Raw genomic sequence first — 22,639 nt, forward strand, 5'->3', positions numbered from 1 at the left:
GGGATCAGAGTTCAGTCACTCAGGGGATCCTTTTGGATCCGATGTGTTTCTGCGCAGACTGTAAGATTGCTGGCAGCAGCCAAACACATAGTGACACCTCATTATTTCAGCAGTGGCTGAAGTCTGTGAGTGATTCCATATTTCCTTACTCGCCTGAGCCAGCAGCCTGCTCCTCTCAGAATGAACCCACTTCTCTCCACCCTCCTTCCCAGCTCTATTCCTCTGCTTCTGTTGTCTTCACCTATCGGGCAAATCCCATCAAATAGAGAAGGATCTTGTTCCTCTGTTGGCTTCCCTTTCCCACTTACCTCTATTATCAGAACAGGAAATGTTAACTTTATTTTACATATATTAATGTCCCTGAGGAAGCTGTATGTGTAGGTGAAGGATAGGATACGGCGTAAGCTGACAGATGACTTCTGGACTCGACTCTGTGTATGTGCTTGGGGAGCGTGGTGCTGATATATGCAAGAACAGTAAGAGGAACATCAAAAGGCTGCCTAGGTAAAGATGTGCACTGATTCCTTCAAAAGGCTTTAATTAACACAAGCACCAAGATAAAGTGGCTAGGGCAGGTACATATTGCAGGTAGGTGGGAAACAATGAGCAGAATTGCTGAGGCATGAAAATAGAATCATAGAATCATAGAATTGGCTGGGTTGGAAGGGACCTCTGAGATCATCAAGTCCAACCCTTGAACCACCGTTGCGGTTACCAGACCATGGCACTGAGTGCCACATCCAGTCTCTTTTTAAATATTTCCAGGGATGGAGAATCCACTACTTCCCTGGGCAGCCCATTCCAAGATCACCCTCTCCGTGAAGAACTTCTTTCTAATATCCAACCTAAACTTCCCCTGGCACAACTTAAGACCGTGTCCTCTTGTCTTGTTGAAAGTCGTCTGGGAAAAGAGACCAACGCCCACCTGGCTACCCCTTCCTTTCAGGGAGTTGTAGAGAGTGATGAGGTCTCCCCTGAGCCTCCTCTTCTCCAGGCTGAACACCCCCAGCTCCCTCAGCCTCTCCTCATAGGGTCTGTGCTCGAGTCCCTTCACCAGCCTGGTTGCCCTCCTTTGGTCTCACTCCAGGACCTCGATATCCTTCCTAAACTGAGGGGCAAGGGATACCTTCTTTTTAGTTTGAAAGATAAGTAACATGAATTGCAGCTGGCTTGCTGTGACTGTAGACAGGTCTGAAGCCAAGTTTTTTTGAAGATGAGCATAGGTCATCCTTAAATGATCTTACTAGTGCTTGTGAAAGGAACTTGCTCAGCTGAAGTTCTGAGATTCATGAAGAAGAGTTGTGCCCGTGTTGCTGAAAGGGACCAGAGAAAACACCTTGTTCATACTGTTCAGCTCCAGCCTGCATGGAGGAAGGGAATTCACTCTTCTGGGTAGTATTGGTGTTCACAGGAGTCTATAAGCACCTTTGCACCCAAGGGCTGCTGCCCAGAATGCTTGGTCTAGGAAACTCTTACTGACTTGAGCATGAGAAAAGGGCGAGCAGTCATGGATTTCTGAAGCTTACACCAGATTTAGCTGGCTTTTGTTGTGTGTGGCTGGTACTAGTTACCAGAGGATTTGTACTGTGTGTTGGAAGAAGAGCCAGCCCTAAAAGCTATTATAGACAACAGACACAGAAAAGATCCATTCCAGACTGCATCTAAGCTGCCGAACAACTGGATGTGAAGCTGTCATATCCTTTCAGATGACCGACTGATAATGAGTTTCTTTTGATCTGCCTGGAGCACTGAGAATTACCTTCAGTGCCTGCCTCTGACTGGCAGGGTGAGGCCTGAATGCAGAGTTTTAAGTTTCCAGTTCATCCCTAGGAGTTCAAGGGAAAACTATTTTCATTATTACAACATGATTTTAGCAAGAAATCAGAACTTTACTGTTTAGCACGCTGATTTCTTTTCTTTGTTTTGAAGTTATTTCTCTGTTTACGATGTTTTGTTGTTAAGTCTAAGTGGCCAATAACTACCGTGCACCATCTGGAATAGTAAAGCATATGCATAGGTCAAGTAGCTCCCCAAAACTCATGTTAAAGAAAGACAAAGGCTCTGCTGCAGTTAGCAGCAGGGAATTGCTTTTGATTTCAAACTCACATGCTGTTTATATACTGACTGGGAGGAGGGGACAAAGACATGCACAATGAAGCTATTGGAAAAGATGTAGTCCCTAGAAGCACCCCAGAAGTACCTGCCTCAGAAGATACACAAATTAAGTGCTAACTGTTATTAGGAGAAACATATAGTTGTATGGGTTTGTTTGGTTTTTTTTTCCATCAGCAGCAATATGTAAAGAGCAACGGGCTGCTCATAAGCTTGGAAGGATTTTTCAGAAGATGGAGCAAAGGCCCAAGTCCATCCGCAAGGTACGCAACAGAAATCTTTGCTGTTAACTTTGAGAAAGGAATTAAGCCATTAAGCCACTTTCTAAAAACTCCATCTGCAAAGAATCTCTGTATTGGCTATTAACTGAGAGACCTGGGCTTCTGGGACATACATTCATGTATACAGAAGGCAGAGCCCATTTGCCTCCTGGATCCATACAGCAGGTTCTCTAAATGATTGCTGAGAAGGCCAAACTGGCTGATTCAGGCAGTCTTTGCTACCTGGGGGAGTCTGACCAGGGCCAGGCACACAGGGCAGACTAAGGTTGACAAAGCAGTCAGTTCTTACTTGTTCACCTCTCTTCTCCCTCCCAAAGAAAGAAATCCCCCACTGAAACTCGTGGATCCAGGCTGAGATGGAAACATTTAATGAGAATGATGAACAAAGTCAGAGCTTTGGGTTCAAATGCGCTCAAGTTTCTACTGGTATTTAGGTCTAAAACCTGAATTCAATTTCTGGGCTTCTGAGCTTTACACACAGAAACTGGAATCCAGATCTTCACCATGCCATGCACACGTTAAGCCTCCCTAGCACTGGTCCAGATAATAGCAAAGAGTCACCATCTGGCTGGATTTTATGGTTTGATGAAGTGCTCAGTTTTAAGGCAAGCACGTGTCTGACACCTGGGGACTGTGGAGTTCTGATCCCAGTTCTGGCATGGTCCTTCTGTGGCCCTGGGCAAGTCGCGTCCTCTTCAGAGGAGGGAATTTATCAAGTACCCCATGGCCTCCCCTGGATCTGGAGGGGCTGTAAAGCTCCAGCAGGAGGAGAGCCCCCCTGGAGGCTCTCCCAGCAGCGCCCAGGGACATAGCTGTGGAGAGCCCACACTCCCCACACTGTTCCTGTGGGTCACAGTGGGAGGGCTGGAAGTTGGTAGGTTGTTTCAGGGCTTGTGCTTGCTCGTGCTAGGACCATCCTGGCCCTCAAGAGCCTTGAGACAGAAAAACCAGAGACATCTTTTCAGTCCCTCTAGCTTGGTTTTGCAGCTGTGTGACCCCAGTTATTCACAGCATCAGGTGCTACAGGTGTGTTCTGAGCAGAGCTTACAAGCCCATTTGCAGATGCACAACTCTATTCACTAGTTTGCCATTTGTTATCACTAGCCAGTGAAATATTCTTCTGTCTTCTTAGGCTTTTATTTATGGTGTACTCCCATTTTATGATAAACCACAGGTATTTTTCTACTTACCATCAGAAAACCTGAGGAAAGACACAAGGTAATTTCTCGTCATCACAGATCTGTATTTGTCACTGTTTTTCCTCCCTGTTTAAGCAACAAGTAACTAAGAAGTCCAAAGAATTAAAAGCTGTCTTCGCAACACTCTTAATGAGATATGGACATTGCAAACAAAACCAAATGTGCTTCGCGGGAGCCCTTCACTTTCCACATCTTAATATTATTAAATCTCAGTATGCCTATATTTAATATTATACCCTCTTTGAATGCTCAAATTGGCCAGCCTGGTTTCATTTTTCTTTATAATTTGGTTTTCTGGTTCCAGTGTTTGGTAACATTTACCCTATATGCCAATTATTTGAAGTGAAGCTGTTTTTCTGAATTTTGAACAAGTGACTTACCGTCCCCAAGGTTCCAGTACTGGGTAAAAGACCTGTGCTTTGCTCTGCCCTGCAGCCCATCCCCAGCTTGATTCTCTTTCTCACAACAGAACAGCACAGCTGAACACGTATAGTGTTTGAAAGGGGAAGCTTTTAATTAATGTCTTCATTTTACAGTGAAATTAATAGTGAATTCTAGGCCTGTAAATGCTTCTACCCTTTAATAGCATTTAATCCGTTACCTGCTACCTAAACAACAACTTCAATGTAGTATAAAGAGTTAAGATCCCTCTTCTAACAGCAGCACACACCTCTAGCTTATCTCAGAAAGTGGGCTGTACTCTGCATCTCAGCTGGACTAAAGCTACTGATTTAGCCTTGAACAGCACTTCTAGAAAGCCCCTCCTGGACAACAAATAGCAAGAGAGAAAGAAATCGCAGTGGAATGAAAACTTTATGGTAGTTTCCTAGCTCAGTGTCTTAAAGCCTTAAAATTCTGTCAAGTGCTGTTCAGAATATTGCATCTCTTTCAGCAATGAGATGGAGTCATAGCAGGGTTGTTTTGGGCAAGTCTAGTTACAGCAGTGCAGCCACTAGCTGACATGAGACCTCTTTGTGAAGGCATTCACTGTATAAAAAGGAGGGGGAGGGGAGGCTGGCTAGGATGATAATTTAGAGGTCTGCAAAGATGAGGCTCACTAGAGGAAAGTAGTAGGACAGCTCTGGGGTTCTGAGAATGTATTTTACCTCATCAATCCACGTGTCATAATTTTTCTGGCTGTAGGATTTCTTCCTTGAATTGCTGCTTTGACCAACAGTATTCCAGGAATCCATAGCTGTTTGTTCTGTTTCAGCTGTTGCATCTGTAATGCTTATTCCGTTGCCAAGAGATTGCCTGATGGAACATTGGTAGCCTCTTGAAAAGAGGCAAAAAGTAAAAATCAGAGTTTCACCTCAAATCTGCACTCAAATAACCCTCCAGTGTATGCACAGGAACTGTAAGTGGGACTCATGCAGGTGTCACCAGCATAGGTGGCAGTGGATGACCCTCACTACCAGACATGTCTAGTTTCTATGCTCTGCTGGACCCAAAGTTGCCCCTTTTTTTCCTGAACTTCAGCTATCCCATTTCCTTCACCCTCACAAAACCTTTCATCCCTACACTTTCATCAGCTTGAGGTAAACTACAGCTGCAAGGTTACCCCACACGTTTGCACACAGACATTTTCCCTTAACAGAGCAACTCACACACTCCTTTGCTCCTCCTCTTTATCTCCACAATGTCTGCTTAAATTTCCACAGGTGTTATTGTATACATCGCTTATTCATTAATGTCTCACCACTTTGACCATCAAATTTAGAAAAACACCTAAGAGATAACTAGTTAGCAAGAACACCCCTATCTTCAGGATTGTTTTCTTGATCCAGGTCAAACTTCCCCCCACCAGTAGGCTGTAGCCTTTGAAGCTCACTCCCTCTGCTGGTACACCAGAGCCTCAAACTGGCAGTCTCAGGGAGCAAAGCAAAGGTTATTCATTTGGTTGGGGCTTTTGATGGTCCTCTTCCTTCAGTTTGAAGCAGTACATCACTCTTCTATAACTCCTTGTAAATAACCCTGAGCTGTTCAGATCCTGGTAGAGGTGCTTCAAGAGCTTTTCTAGTGCAAATGGAAATTCAATTAGTCCAATTGCAGAAAAAAAAAGAAAAAGAAAAAAAGAAAAAAAAAGTTAAATCTACCCCTTCAGACTTGATTTGTAAGCTCAGACACAGAACTCCTGGTTTAAGCATTTTGGTGGAAGCTTAAAAAGCAAGCCTACTCAGCTACACATTCAGTGTGCACAATTCAGCCACATGAGGAGCCAAAGAGCACCTGAGGACTTTCAGATCATAGGCAGTGTTCTGATCTGGAATGCTGCCTTTCTCTGAAGCGCCTGAACGTGCACATACTTCATCTCGACTTCAGTGGGACTACTCATTAGTTGAAAAAGTTAATTGTATGCTTTACTGAGTAAGGGCTCAAGTGAGTTCAGTGACACTCAGTTCACCCACTGCCTCAGATCTCATGAAAAAAATTTCAGCTACTCCTTTTCCAAGTTTTTTCAAGTCATTCAAACCTGTTTCATTGTCAGTGGAGGATTTATTGCTCTTCACAGGGTTTTTTTGTTTATTTGTAAAAACGTTTAACCTATGCCCATATTAAAAAAAAAAAACACTTGTAAAGTTCTAAGACAGCACACATCAGTACCTAGCATTTGCAGCCTGTCTTTTCAGGGCTTTGGGCCAGTGTATTATTTAATGTACCACATTCAGTAGGAATTGAATGGATATCTGTAAGATGTGTCATGCACTTTGTGTATATGCAGTTACCTCCCTTGGACTTCAAGGAAATGGTCTAAGTTTAGCTGAAGGCAGACTGGCTGTATAATCACACCACAGATTGCACACAAATCCACCTGTATATTTAGATCATACTCAAAATGTTCGATTTCAAATTCTTAAGAAAGTAGTTTAATATCTCTAAACCTGACATGACTTAATAAAATTGTCATGCTTTAACAAAATGCTTTAGGAATAGGAAAATGGTTTACACATTATAAGAAGGCTTTACCACCCTTAGACAACCATCAACACACATTCAAGCAGTGTTATTTAAAACATTTATTGGTCTCTCATATTACATGGGTATGGAAAATGCTTTTAACCTTTATGAATAAGATGTGCATTTACTTCAGCTCAAGCCCTAGTCCAGCAAAGCACTTTCCAAACCCAAGCTTGGGATTCTCTGAAGTGAAGCAAGTACTTTCTGGATCATGGATTTACTCCACAATTCCCACATGTCCTGTTCACTCAGAGAAAACAAGGCCTTCAGAACTGTCACTAGTGTATGTACTCTATTGACAGTCTCTCCTGTCAACTTAAAACAGGGAGGCTATATAAGAAAGATTTCTCACACTGTCCTGCAGCTCCCTTTTACCCACTCAGGTCTTAGATTTATTCCTGTTCATAAAAAAAAAAAAAAAGTATCTTCCATGTATATATGCTGGATTCAAAATTCTATAAAGTACTTTTTTGCATCCTTTTAATCTTCTTCATTCGTTGTACTTAGCAAGTTTTAACCTGGGTATGATGTTCATGGACTGAAGTTCTTGGAATAAGAGTTTACAGGCATAAGGTATGCGCAGAGAAGACACATGACACGATGATTTGCAATAGTGGCACCTAAGGGAAACAAACAAAAATAAAGTCAGAGCTGGTGCATAAATGAAGCTTTATAATAAGAAACAGTAGCCACTACCCACTGGTTTCTTTGTCCACCTATATTTAATCAGTGGGATTACTCCTAGAAGGAGCTGAGTGCTTGAGACACATTTTAGCAAGTGGTAACTTTAAACCCTTAAATAATCTGACTGAATCTGACAGGAGCTTAAAGTTAAACCTGCACTTGTCTTGGAGAAGGATCACAGTGCTCAGTAGCTACTAGGACTGACTGCTCTAGCACTCACATAATGCAAGATAAATTCAGCATTGCATGAAGAGAGATACAAATTTCTGAAAACATGATTAATGGTCCAGTTTCTGTCTTATATATATATATATATATATATATATAACAAAAAAGAGAAAAGGAAAACAGAAGGTTCACACTTAGGTTTTTTTCCTGATAAGTAACCTCAGCATATAATGTCTCAAACCAGCTCATATTCCAGAAAAGAGTTCTCTCTTGTCTCTGTATGAATAGCCAAAGCTTTAGTCAAGATGTAATACCAGTAAAAGTGCTTTAATCCATACTCTTTGCACTCTTTAATGATCTTAAAATTCTGGGGAAAAGGGCTTTTTTGTCATTTAGTTATAACCTTGACCATATAAAGAATAGACAGACATCTTTCTCGTATCAGGACTCCCATTCAGTGGTGGCAATAACTGCTTATATTATTTACTTTCATACTGTGTACACATAAGGGAAATTAAAAATCTCTTAAAAATACCAGTTTCCAACTATGCTGTTTCCTTGTTCTCCTGTTTATTCCATCTTCTGTTCTGGAGAAGAGAGTTGAGAAAGCCAGGCCTTTGAGAGCACAGAGTGACTCAGCACTTTCCTAACACTCTAACAAACCTCTATTTTTTTGCTTCTGTGTTTCAAATTTATATTTCTGGCATAAAGTACTAGCAGTCTGAAGATGCAATAGAGAAAGAATTAGCAAAATTCCAACATGATTCTGTGGTGCAGAATGAGGCTAAGGATCAACACCTACAATAAAGCCAATGCTTAGTCACTTATTTCTGTCAGCAGTGAATTTGACCTAGTGCAAATGGAAGTCAGTGGGGACAGGTCCAATAAAGCTGGCTACTGTTGATCAAGTTATTGGTTATGAGACTCAGCATTAGTTCTCCAGTTACTTTCTCAGACTGCTAGTTCTCTGTTACAGATATATTTAAACAGCATGTTGAAGAGCTGGTTATTTCCCAAGAAAACTGGTTGCTTTGACTTCCACATCCTCCATACTTAGGGTATTTATTTTGCAGAATCATAGAATGACAAGTTGGAAGAGACCTTCAGAGATCACCTAGTCCAACCTCTTTAAGTAGGAACATGGTTTAGATGAGTTTTCAGCACACTCTGAAGCCAAGTCGTAAGTGTCTAATGTTGGGAAATCCACCACTTCCCTGGGGAAGTTATTTCAATGTCCAACTGTTCTCATAGTGAAAAATTTTCTTCTGATGTCCAATTGGGATGTCCCCAAGAGTAACTTGCATCCATTACTCCTTCTCTTTTTGATTTGATTCCTTGTAAAAAGAGAGCCTCCACCTTCTTGGTAGCCACCCTACTGGAATATAGCAATAAGGTATCCCCTGAGACTTCTTTTCTCCGGGCTGAAAGGCTGAATAAACCCAGTTCTCTCAGGCTTTACTTTTCTTTTTTTCTTTTTTTTTTCTTTTTAATAACCCAACCAAAAAACCCAAGAAAGTGTTCAATCAGTGGTAGAGAAGCCTTAATTACATTTCTGCTTTACTTATTCCAGTAATTGCTTTGGCTTTGTCTAGATCTGACTACAGACAGTAAGAAGGCAATAGACTGAACTGAATTCTCTGGAACAGGCTTCTCCTGTTGACGCTGTTAGGGAAAATGTAACAGGTAGCATGCCTTTAAAACAGAATAGACCTCAACTGCAGGTTTGTAACTACTCCCCTACTCCAAACTGATAGGGATAGAAGCACTTCTATGGTGTGAGAAAGTGACCTAAACAGAAGCCATTTTCTGATGATAACCAAGCAAGCAACTACTCTAAACAGAAGCATCCTTGCAAGCCCCAGAAGCCTGATGAGCCACAACTTCTCTGCTATCAGCAAATGTCTGGCATCTGATTACAGCTATCTGGGACTGAGGATCAGAGATTACTCATTCCACCCAGGCTCAAAGCTGCACCATTCTGGACCTGCTTTGTACTTAGATGGGGATCACATGGAAAGGTTCAGGTGAAGTAAGCACAAAACTATGTTGAACAGAGATCACAGAAACAGAAGTACTCAAAAGACCATCTGGTACTAGACCTGATACTAAACTGGACAGGAAAGGCAGCTGTGCCAAGGCTGAACACAGCCTCTGGACCACAAAACCAAAACTTTTCTTAATATATATTTTAAGATGTTTAGACTCTAGGCATTGAAATAACTTCTCATCATCACAAAAGGACCAATGGATTTTTGACTCAGTGGAGTCATGCCTCTGAATACCTGTTCAACAGCAAAGCTAGAAGAATTACATAAAAGTGATACATCACAGTAGGTTTCTACTGTATTTTTTACAAGGAAAAATTCTGTCACTGCCAGTAGAGTCCCCTGTCCCTGTGAAAGTACCAGTTCAGGCCCCAACACCAATGTGCTATGACTGTCCTGCAGAAAAACATATCCAGTGATTAGTCCTTGTCTTGGAGGAATGGCTCCTCTTCCTTAAGACAAGTGTCCTTAGTGATAGCCACCAAACAAAAGGTTTCTAACAGGTTGCCTGCAGTGATGTCTTATTAATGCCACATTCACTGAAAAAGCCAGTTTGGAAGTTTCTCTTAATGACTTGGTCTCTGATGCTCATTACAGGGCCACTTGCTTCAGCTGCTGGTGGACGCAGCATATTATTTAACAGAGACTACCTCTTACTGATTACTCACACATCAGACAGCTTTTCACACAAATTGCAAGAATGTCTGGCTCTGTCTGAAAGAGTAATTTCTTTCAGTTTTTTTAAAAAAGCCACTAAACTTTGTTACAAACGTCAGAATACAGAATATGTTAACCAAACCTTAAAAATAAAATGTGACACTATTTCTTAAGTTCAAATTCCTAATCTTCTTCATGGCATCCTAACTTCCTGTGGGCTGTGAAAATCTTCAAGGACAACTCTGAAAGCCAAAGTCTTATAAAAAAAAATAATTTATCTACATCTGCATTCAAGTTTTTTAAAGCAGTGCTTTCCACAGATAGAAGTGGTTGGTTGGTTGACTTATGCCATGCCCCTCCTTTCAGCTTCCTTCTACTCTTACTTGCATTGCAGTAGCTTTAAGAGATCTGGATTAGAAAAAGGCCTCACTCGTCACATACAGCATATACACATTCTAGAAACGGGTCTCTCAAAAATACTTACTGCACAAAAGCCAGTAAGACAATGCCCAAAAATCATCAACCACAATAGGATGCAAAGAGCAGGTCTTGTCTTTCCTCTGGATTTCACTTGTGTTTACCCACCTCTATCTGAACTTGTGCTCCACAAGATGCATAACTGCTGTTGCTACTAGGAGACAAACATGGTCCTTAGTTTCTGGCCAGAAACCACATGCTTCAGAAGAAACGTCTGACCAAGGGCAGAAATGGTAGCAGTAACTTTTATACCTCTACAAACTAAGAATACACCTTACTTTCCTACCTCATGATACCATGGAAGAATCACTCTCAAAGCACTGAAGTGAACAAAGTCCAATTTCCTGCCTCTTCCAACAGACTGATACTGATATCCAAGATGCAGCAAGTTTCCAAAAATGTTAATTTGAAGAATTTAGAAATTAATCTTTCTCTTCCTCCTTCAAACTCCTCATCTTCCCCCAACATAAATACTGGAGTAACTTGTAAATTGAACTTGCATTGTTGATTATTTCTTCCCTTAGACATGGGATTCCAGGTCACCTGTTTTTCACTGTATCTTATAAATTCCCCTTGGTCTCCTAGAGTTTGCTTTTCTGCCAGGCTAGAACAAAACCAAGCTAAAGCAAAAGATTCTCCTCATCTATAAATACAAAAAACACCTATAAACATCAGTTTCCCTGCCTTCTAATAACAGTAGTGTACTTCCAGTGTGCTACAGGACAACTTTAAATCTAGCATCTCAAAATTACTGTAAAGAAGAGATGGGTAAGTGTAGTGAAATGAGGCAACCAGGTGCCACTAATTGCCAAGGAGTGAGCATGAGCTTGTGTCAAGCCCACCTGTGCCTGATTAGGGTGGGCCCCCTGGTCCTGCTCATGTGCAGTGGGGGCCCACCCTAGTGAAATCTGGGGCATTTCCTTGGAAGGAACCATTGTGGCTAAATCAGAGATAATGACAGCATTTACCCTGGTTCATGCAACAGATCCTCAGTCCTTCAGGGTGTGCAACACAAGTTGTAGAAATATGAGGGTACACTTTGCTGTATGCAGAGGTGGTGCTTGGAAAAGATATGTGTGATTATCACACTGATGAAAAGGTTGGCATGTTGCAAATCCGTGTAAGTTATGTGGTCTGAGAGAGCTTAATTGGTCAGATATTGATGTCGCTACCTTAAATGATCCTAGGTAAGGAAATGTCACTGTGCTGAAATTGGACCAGGTGAGGTTCTCTCTGCTATTAAATGGGGTCATGTGCAGTGGGGGCCCACCCTAATCAGGCACAGGTGGGCTTGACACAAGCTCATGCTCACTCCCTGGCAATTAGTGGCACCTGGTTGCCTTATTTCACTACAGGTAAGAGCAAAGCCCACATGTATTACACACAGTAATCAAGTATTACACATGGTGAGCTCCACACAGTTTTGACTTGTAGTTCCATGCTTCTCCTACATGGAAAACCAGTTTGTTTGCAACAGATACACTCAGTACTGTCTTAGGACCCAGAGTAAGAAAGCAAGACCATGAGGTAGTCTACAGATAAGTTTCTTAGGGACAAGGCAGTTGGTCAGAAGCCAGCTCAATGTCCAGCCACATAGCTGCTTGCCTCAGGCTCCAAGACAGGAGTAGGATGTTTGTCTGATGCTTCAAAGAGGAGGTCCTTGTTTTACAAAACTACAAAGCAAAAGGCATTTGAGAGAGGCAGAGTCAAGGAAAATGGTGTGCATGTGACTGTAAACTCCATGGCTGGAGAACAAGGAAGGAGATGTTTCTTTCTTCTCTAATGCTTCTGTGCCTACTCTCTCTCTTCAGCTTTATGGGGTGCAACACATGAGAATACCAGGAAGATCTGTGACTAGCCTAGCTAGTAATCTCATTTCAGAAGGCAGTAGGATCATGGACATCACAGACAGTTCCCCTTTACCAAAAATAGATGATATACAGGATTGGGAGACTGCTAATCCCCTGCAAGAATGGAAGGGAGGCAGCAGAGTGAAAATAGCCTTTCCCACCAGCACATCTGGCTGTGACAGAGAACCCCTGTGCTACAAAAGAAGAGAGACCCCTTGCTGATTGACTACACACTCTCTTTAGTCCTAAGTGTAATCAGAACATAAAAAAGAACTGTTCCTGTCACAGATTTTCCAAATGCCATTTTTGAATGCTGACATTGGTTTTGATTAAGCTGCATGGGACTGTTAACTGCTACCTGGGAACACTTTAAAACTGAGATGCACAATAACCAAGGGCAAGGTTCTGTTAGATGAGTGGCATGTTCACTCTGTACCACTTCACTCCACGCACTTGAGGTCAAGGGGCTTTTTGAAAATATGAACACACGTGAAACACGTCACATCCACGAAGTGAGGAGGGGACACCGTGATTTACATAAAAGTATTAAGACTTGAACAACTTACCAGCCAGAGTACCCCAGCAAACCACACTGCCCACAGACATCCACTTCAAAGGCATCACTTGAAATCATCAGTCTCTCCAACAGAAGCATGCTGGCTCCATAACCTATCAAACAATCCCGTTCCATCTCTCCGAGACGCAAACCACCATCACGGGACCGACCTTCAGTTGGTTGCCTTTGAAATAAACATTTGAAACATGTAGTAACTGTTCCAGAACACACATCCTGCAACAGGAATGCCTGTTTTCAAACTGTAGCAACAATACAGGATAAAAGGATAAGGGGCTCCTACAAATCAGAGTTGCTGAGTTTCCAAATTTGTTATTCAGTTTGTTATTTGTAATTCAAATTCCAATTTGTTATTGTTACGCAATTCCTCTTTGCACTACCAAAGTTATGTAGTCCTGAGGGTAACTCATGCAACATCAGGCCACAGCTCTTTACCTCATAGGAAGCAGCTGAATAAGTGAAAAAAAGTGAACAATATCCAAGACAATCTGGACACAGATTTGGTACTCTCTTTTTGGTGAGAAATTCCCTATAGTTTGTAGCTAACTAAATGAAACAATATTCAGCAGCTAATGAATCACTCATCAAGCTAATGTTTCAGCTGAACTATAGCTAAGTAAGACTAAATTCTTAAAGTAAAACCATTTTTTATCTGGGAGATTATACCAAGACAAAGCAGCAAATAAGTAACACACATATCACTAACTCCATATTTAAATCCTACTTTTTTTCTTTTTTTTAAGTAGCAGTTATCTAGTTGGTTTTTTTCCATGTGTGAAAGTTATTAGACTAAATTTTGTATTGTATAAGTTTCTGGTTCTCTCACAAATCCAACTCTCATTTCTGTCTTCCTGTCCTCATGGTGCTAAAGAAAAGTTTTAACTAAGCAATTTAAGTATATGCTGAAGATTTTGAGGTTAAAAGGCAAGGTACAACATATTTTTTTACAATATTATGACTGTTGAAGACTTTTTTTTGGTTTTTTGCTGGACAATCAAAACTTTTAATGTCTTGTCATACTGCAGTTTCACACACATCAGTTCTACCCGTGTGCTAGCACAATGCAGTAGTATTTAGGTTGCAAATATTACAGTGAACTGTGAAGCAAAAACAAACTCAGATTCCTGAAGCACTAATATATGGCGTGCATTTAATTAAATACTTCAGTCTCAGTATACTCATTGAGGTATGAGAGCAAAGAGAAGGAATAAAAAATGTTACTAGCAATCGTAAGAGGTTCTGCTGCTCAGTGAAGAACCATATTTATGTGTTGTTTCTGATACCAGCAGCAGTGTTACCAGGTAGAATATCCAATGGCAGATCTGGGCCCCCTGGGCCCCCCAGTTCAGGAAGGATATCGAGGTCCTGGAGCAGGTCCAAAGGAGGGGAACCAGGCTGGTGAAGGGACTCGAGCACAGACCCTATGAGGAGAGGCTGAGGGAGCTGGGGGTGTTCAGCCTGGAGAAGAGGAGGCTCAGGGGAGACCTCATCACTCTCTACAACTCCCTGAAAGGAGGGTGTAGCCAGGTGGGGGTTGGTCTCTTTTCCCAGACGACTTTCAACAAGACAAGAGGGCATGGACTTAAGTTGTGCCAGGGAAAATTTAGGTTAGATATTAGAAAGAATTTCTTTATGGAGAGGGTGATGAGGCATTGGAATGGGCTGCCCAGGGAAGTAGTGGATTCTCCGTCCCTGGAGATATTTAAAAAGAGACTGGATGTGGCACTCAGTGCCATGGTCTAGCAACCGCAACGGTGGTAAAAAGGTTGGACTCGATGATCTCTGAGGTCCCTTCCAACCCAGCCAATTCTATGATTCTATGATTCTATGATCTGGCCCATAACTTCTGAGGTATATTTTGTTTATATTATTTCAAACTATCAAATCTATTAAGGATACTATATACATTAAAACTAAGTTTTTGCCAGGTTATTGCAACTCAAAGAAGATTTATTAAAGCCTTCAACTTCTAATAATCTTTTGTAATCCCTTTTAAAAAATACACCTAATTACCAGAAGGTTTCTTCTAAAGAAAAAAGTTGTATTTATTTTTAGGGGTAAGTAGTTTCCCTTACTCTGACCACACTGGAACCTAAAAATAACCTGTTTGTAATTCAGATTGTCCTTTTCATTCATATAACCTTCTGCTTTTCCCACTGTTAGGAGAAAGAATAGAACTTGTTTACATCCAGATTAAAATCCCTAGGACACCCTCCCCAGCTGATGGCACCATCACTGCTCAGATGCTGTTCCAAAGCATTAACCCTGTGGGGAATGCAGCTTCTCTGCAGAAGTGTAAAGAGGCAGATTTTAAAAGCAGTTGCAGCCTCCAAAAACAGTGGCATTTGCTGTGATGCTACAAGTGCTTGAGTTCCTTTTACCAACTGACTTCTATAATATTTTTTAACATACAAGCCTACTTGCATAAGTTTCACCAGGCCCCGGTCCACAGGATAAAATAGCTTTATAAATATGAGCCTGAATAAAGTCTCAATCCAACTGAGGGAAGATAAAACATCTTGGAAAATGAGGGAGTCTCAACTTCATCCCTTTAAGAGCTGATGGGAAATGGGTCTTCCAACAGGTACAGGATAAAGATTTCTAAAGCAGCTGAAATACAACTTTAAAAACCCCAAACACTAAATTGCCTCCAAACCAAAAAATTCCAACTTGAGTCTTAAGGTCCTAAGTGCTGACAGTTCCACTGACAAAATCATCTCATGAAAAAACAAACCGAACAAAACCCTCCCCTTCCAAAAGTAGTTTTCTAATGTACTAGGAATTTGAATATTGAGATTTGGCCTATAAAAAGAATCTTCTGCTCCTTAATTCTATCAGTATTTTCTTCTGGCTCACAGGAATTTGAAAATTCCTCACATCAAGGGATTTTTACAATTTAAAAACAGTATTCATAAAGCATTTGTGCTTCCCCCTTCCTGCTATACACAGGTACACTGCAGCTGTTGCCCTGAGCAACTATTTCCATTCTTTATTCTAAATACAGCATTCTGAAAACAATGCAGACACTTGAAAAAAAGATTGAGAATATCACTGAAAAGAGATATTTTTCATTTTTATTTATAAAAATAATTTCATAAAATTCTTAAATGCTAAATAAAACACAATGACTCTTTAAATAAATAAAATAAGGCCAAGTGGTCTTCAAACTAGTTAACTCCTGCATTTAGCAAAAAGCATAAAACTAACTTCAGTGTTTTTAAGCACATTGAGAATTAATTACCACTTAATTATCTTCTAGAAGAACAGTGAGTTCAGCTTTATGGCCCCATTCTTTGTTTCTTTGGCCAGTGAGGGGAAATAAGTCGATCCCCATGAATAAGAGGCGGCCTTGTGGGTCTCAGCAGATCTCCCTTGTGCCTACTAAAGAAATTTAGAGGCTAACTCAAAATGGAGATGTTGGCTGAAATATTCACCTCCAAGAAGCTGAGTATTACCTGGAGGAGCAGAGTGGAGTGAACTGTGTTACCATAGCCCCAGAGTGCAGAGGGGAGGCCTGACCCACCTCATCACAGTGCTCCCCTGCAGCATAATAGGAAGTGGCACATCTGATAAGTTCAAAAGACATGCAGGTGGCAGCTCTGACAATGTCCATCCAAACAACTATGTATGCAGAAAGCTTATATTGATCTCTTGTAAGGAAAATTAAAAAAAAAAACCCAGCATATTGATTAAAGGATTGAGCAGGACTGGTTATCTAGGCAACACCACACAGAGAACTACGTTTTAAATATTTTGTCAACCACTTCTGGCATAAGAAATTAAGTATTGCATCTCATTTAACAAATACCAATTCAGAGGGCAACATCCTGGTGGTTTTTGACTGTGCTGACAAAGAGTGCTGCTTTGCAATTCTACAAAGTCTTGTTTTAATCAGTGCAATATCTAGAATCAGTGACATTCAAGAGAAACAAGTCTACTGCTTTATTCCAGATGAAAATATAGGTTTGCTCAGCTTGTTAATGTCTATTTAATATATAACAAAATGCATTTCAAGACAAAACCAGCCAAATTGCATGCTAAAAGCTGAAACAGGCTTACTTTTAAAAGCAAAAAACAATGTTAGAGGCAACCTACTCTCCAGGAAGTGAAATCAGTGATAAAACAATAGTGAGTATGAAAGCTGGCAAAGCAGACTCTCCCAGCAGAGGCGATGGCAATAACAAAAGTTTAATTAGCTGAGGAGAAAAAAGGAAATTCCTAAAAGACTAGTCAAGAGGCAGCATAAATTGAACATCCACTAGCTTTCCTGAAAGTCAAACAAAGAGCCCCAGCTACATAGTATGATGCTACTGACTGAACAAAGAATTCAAAGAAAGCAAGGGGTGGGGGAAATCACACCACCTTCATCTTTACATGTAAACATTACCTTGACTTGAGATTTAGGTTTCATTTAAATTCAACTTCTCTAAACAGCTGAGGAGACAATACAAAAGCAGATCAAGGGATTTGGGTGAGTGAGGAGGTCCAGCAAACCAACTGCAGGCACTGTTAGCTAAGAGAGAGAGTTTTGATTTTCCTGTGAAGCACCAATAACATGACTAAGCCACCGAAGAACAGAAAATGGGGCAGACAGCCCATGATTTGGAAATATCATTCACATCATGCATCTGAAGTAAAGAAATAATGGTTATGCTACACTTCCTCCTCTGAATGTGTTTGGTAGAAAAGTTCATCCAAGAACTTTTCATTATTTCATTCCCAGTTCAATCATCAAAATTTATTTGCAGGCAAAGCATGAGATAATTTCAGTTTGTCTATAAACAGTATGAGGCTGGAAAAGACAAAGGGCATAGAAAATACAGAATGGAAAGCAAAAGAGAAACAGTCTTCTCTATCAGGTACAGTAGAGACCTGCCCCTCCATTTTTTCCTAAGTACACCCACAGGTGGAAAGTGCACCTATTGGAAGGCTAACTTATTGCTAACTGGTGCAGTCAAGCAAGGCCTGAGAAAGTGGGTCAGCACAGGGTAAGAAGCATAAAAATACATTAAGAAAGAATATGAATCATGGTTGTTATAGGGAAGAGTAAGGGCATGGCAGAGATGACTTTGTTCTTACGTCTCAAACAGTTTAAAAGGGACGGGTTGAAAGGGAAAGTACCATCCTGCAGCAGGTGAAGTATAAATGGTGGCTGTGATAGTGCAGAAAGACTGTCAAGGGATATTTAGAATAATCTTTGCTAGAATATTCAAGACTAGCTGGTAATTAATTTTCTGCAAGTTTCAGCAAATAATCCTAATGTGATGGAGAGAGATGGAGAGCTAAACAATCCACTAGAAGTCTCCTGAAAGCAAAACTTTTGCCACTGAACTGTTTCTCGTAAGCAATTTAGGACATGAGTGCAAGCAGCCTTAGAGGTTGGCTTTAAGGAGAAAAGGTAAGTAACACCAGTGAAAGCAGGATGCTTCAAATTCTCCAAAGGCCCAGATAATATAAGCCCATCTCCAGGGGCTTATACTACCTGTTATTCAGAGCACATCTGCATGACTTCAAAATTTGACAGCAGGAGACATCAACAAGGTAATCAACCTTCTTCTTAGAGAGAAAACCAAGTTCAGGCTTAATGCAATGATCATGACTCCAAAAGAACTAAGGACATATCTTAAACTGGGCAAATAAAATGTAGAGTTATTGCAGGTAACTCTAAATTTTGCTGCTTATTAATGTGAAGGTGCTATGATACTGAATGGTAATTGTGGACCAGACCATACAACCTTAGAGTCAGTTTTAGAGTTGAATGGAATAGTCTGCAAGGTAAAGTGCAACATATCAGGGATGCAAATTATTCTAACACTTGTTTGCAGTAAACTAGGGCCAATGCATTTGCTTTGCCTTGTCAAGTGAAGACACAGATCACATCAATATTAACCCGCTAAAGATACCAAAATATTAAAAAAAAATGTTTTCCTTCTACTCATACTTGATTTTGCAAAACTACAAATGTTAAAGAAAAGAATATGCTCCTAAAATACCTGTGATACAAGCAGTCTGACAGGAAAGGGCCAGAGTGTGAATCAGCAGATGGTATTGTTACCAACTGCTAACACAACTCTGAGAAGCAAACTCAATTTTGGACCAGGTACTGCACACCTGGACATTCAGAACAACCTTCTATCGCAGACAGGAGAGTTATCAGTCTGTAACAATGTATCAACAGGTAACAGCACTTTGTGTAAAGTATCAAAAATTAAACGACCTTTGGTTTATACCCGTCAGTCAACTGGGCACATTTCTGAATGTATACTAAGAATTTTGTGCTTCAGCCTGTAACAATACCTGGTGAGCACTGCTCTGGGTCCTCGAGCTCTTGCGTGCATTTTATCCAACACCATGTGCTTTAGTTTCTGGTAATACACAGGGCCAAAATAGATATATGCTTCCAAAGGCTCCCTGCAGGGATAAAAAACCACAACAAAACCGATATTCACAGTTAGCACATATTTACCTCAAGAGAGACAGGAACATCATTAAGTAGTGGATTCTCCATCCCTGGAGATATTCAAAAAGAGACTGGATGTGGCACTCAGTGCCATGGTCTGGTAACTGCAGCAGTAGTGGACCAAGGGTTGGACTTGATGATCTCTGAGGTCCCTTCCAACCCAGCCGATTCTGTGATTCTATGATCATGTAAAGGAGGAATTTGAAACTATCTGGGAGCTCTAGAAAAATGTGTTTTGGCTTTTAGGGCAATCAGACTGCAAAGCCCACAGGGACCCCTTATGAACACAAGAACAGGACACTTTCAGCACCACGTACTGCTGCACCCACCCTAGCAAGGAATAAGCTCCTGAGCTCTGTCCATACACTGCACAGACTCCCTGCTCCAGCTGCAGGTACACGTTCAGCTGTAGCAGATAAGTTCCTCCCCTGTGCAGGAGTGTTTCAAGGGTGTCCTCAGCAACCCATAAAAACTGTAAATGTGTCACATCCTGAAGAGAGACTCAAGATATTTCTACTTGCATTCCCTCACTTTATATCACCCACACTGAGGTAAACACGTGTGTAAACAAATACATGCAGCAAAAATGCTCAGAGCATCATTTTTATTGTAGCACTTTAAGAATTTGCATTTGTCAGGACAGCTTAGCATTGGCAGGCTATGAGCTTGACAGTCTTTCCATCCATTAATTCTCCCTGCACAGCACTTGGAAGCACAGCACAAGACTTGGCAGGGTGAAAGCCCTCCCTTAGTGGCTCTGCATCAGTGCAGGTGCCCCGTAGCAATGCCCAGCACCTTGCCTGGGCTGGCACTGAGGGCTTAGGTGGGCGGGCAGCAATGAAAGTGCTCCTGAGATGCACGTTTAGACACTTGGATCAGCTTGGGAACATCTGTAAGCAGTAGGAGGGTGTTGCTCCATTCTGTGAGATGGTGTAATAGTTAAAGATTTGTGTGTTTAAATCATCCCCAACTGTAAGAACAGTGTAAGTGCCTAGAGATGAGAAAGCACCAGTTGAAAGCATTCAGTCATTTCCCCAGCTACCACCTTCAGCACTAAGAACAACCAGATTTAACAAAGAGAAACAAATTCAGTACTATCACTGATTTTTTTTTAATGTATGTGCAATGTGAGAACAAGCAGGCAACAACAGTTTCACCTCCCATTCAGAGGTATTACTGACACAATGCATTGTTATTCCAAAATCTGCCTATTGAAGAAGATAATAAACTTTAACAGACATTTGGAATTTGCAAATTTCCACATTGTTATGAAATCTGCCTTCAAATTTCATAACAAACATGAAGCATGTGAAATTTTCTTGGAAGAATATCAGTATCCCAAAGCTAAGTACTACAAAGTTGAAGTCTGGGGATAGGGGATTTTTAGAGCTAGATGATTTTATTCTCCCTAGGAAACAAGGTCAGTCAGATTTGTTAAAAGTTACTATGATGTATCAACAGAAAGTGTTTCAAACATCAGTTTACTTGATATGTAAGTTACGGAATATGGAAATGCTAAGGAAAACAGAATAAGTTTTCTGAAGCAAAAAAGAGAAACAACATATGGAAAAAATTGGTAGGAATAGCAATTAAAATAAAAAGCATTCAAAAAACACTTGCAAGAGAGACCTTAACTTGTTCCTTGAGGAGGACTGGGAGGATAATAAAAATAGCAGGAAGGTAGGATTAAGATACTTTTTGGAAGGGCCGGCATGTGGAGCCATATGGCCTTTCCCTTTTCTTAAACTATCTTATGTTCTTTGAACTCTGCGTCTCAGAAGCCAGTCTGATCAACACAGCAGGAAGTTTGCAGATTAGAGTATTATGCCAGACTGAATCATTGTGTAATCAAAAGAAAAAAAAAAGGGAAAAAGAGCACACACAAAATATTCCCAAGGAACAGACACCTGCCAAACCCATATTTTACAGTATTATTAAAGTCAATATGAAAATGTTTATCTGATTCCAAGCATATACAACATTTGCTGCCAACAGAAAGCTGAAATTTCTTACAAAATTTCAGAAAGAAAACCTTGATTTTACCTTTACTTGTCATGCATTAAAAGTTGGGAATTTTCATATGTATTACAAGGGCCATTCACATTACAGCCACACAAATAATAGTAATTCTTAAAATGTAGAAACATAAAATACTTTGAAGAAAAAAGAAAAAATTGCACCATTCCTCAGCCCCTTCCTTCCACCTCACAGAGCGGTTTGCAAATAAGAGAAAGCTCCTGAGCTCTGAGACATGAGATTTTTCAGCTGTGTCTCAACAGGATTTCCCCACTCCTCTGAAATGTCTAATCTATAGAGCAGATTCTTACCCAGTGATACCAGATGTTACATAGTCCTTCCCTAGGTAGTTATAACCATGGCGAATAAGATCTTCACACACGTCCTTAACTTTACTGCCTCCAAAAGCTGTTCCATAGTGAAATTTGCCATCAAGGACCCCAGCCTTTCCAGCCAGGAGTTCAATTAACTTTCCTACCTGTGCAAAGAAAAGCAGAGTTAACAGCTTGCTTGCTCCAATCGCTGGACTGGTGACAACATAAGTTAGCCAGGTAAAGTGTCTGAGATGATGGCTTGGGTTACTGCATGCAATGGGAAGAGAGGAAGTAGCCCAAGAACAGGGAGGCTTCTCCCTGTTCACATCCCCTGTGTGAGGGAGTGAAAACCAGACACCTCGCAGGGCCTGGGAACACTTTAAAGGTTCAGGGTCAGGCAGCTCTGTTTTTTCCAGTTGTCTGGAAAATGAGCAGGATTCAGCGTGGCTTTCTGCTCTAGAAGACAGCCTCAGAGACTGACATGCTACAGTACAGCAGGGGAAAGTGACAGGAAGAAGCAAACAAAGAAAAAAAGATCAGAAGCTGCACGAAGTAATCAATGGAGATCCTGTACAAAGGTCAAGCTGTGGTGTAGTCAGTGTGACCCTGCAGAACAGGTGCAAGACTTGCATCAGTGCCAGGGAGGCATGGGTAACATAAGAAGTTATATAGGTCTAGAACTATTATTGAAACTTCTCTCCAGATATCAGTTTCAAAGTCTGTCCCAGCTGGTAACTGGATACAGGCAGTAAGGAAGAATGAGCGAGAAGAAGGAATTTCCAAACAGAAAGGATGCCAGTGAGGTATTTAGCTGCATTCATATTAGCTTGATAGAGAACAAAAT

The 22,639-nt window shown here is 41.0% G+C and overlaps 1 protein-coding gene across 1 annotated transcript in view; it reads right to left on the reverse strand.

Annotated features, from left to right (window-relative positions):
• Positions 1-6,594: 6,594 nt before the first annotated feature.
• POLR3B (RNA polymerase III subunit B) overlaps positions 6,595-22,639 on the reverse strand; it is a 79,605-nt gene continuing 63,560 nt past the window's right edge. The window contains exons 25-28 of the mRNA XM_030468058.1: positions 21,793-21,959; positions 19,303-19,416; positions 12,998-13,171; positions 6,595-7,170 (exon numbers count right to left, since the gene is read on the reverse strand). Coding sequence (XP_030323918.1) covers positions 7,041-7,170; positions 12,998-13,171; positions 19,303-19,416; positions 21,793-21,959 — 585 coding nt within the window. The 3' untranslated portion in view covers positions 6,595-7,040. The remainder of the gene's footprint in view (positions 7,171-12,997; positions 13,172-19,302; positions 19,417-21,792; positions 21,960-22,639) is intronic.

This window comes from Calypte anna, chromosome 1 (assembly GCF_003957555.1).
Source record: "Calypte anna isolate BGI_N300 chromosome 1, bCalAnn1_v1.p, whole genome shotgun sequence".
Classification (NCBI taxonomy): Eukaryota; Metazoa; Chordata; class Aves; order Apodiformes; family Trochilidae; genus Calypte; species Calypte anna.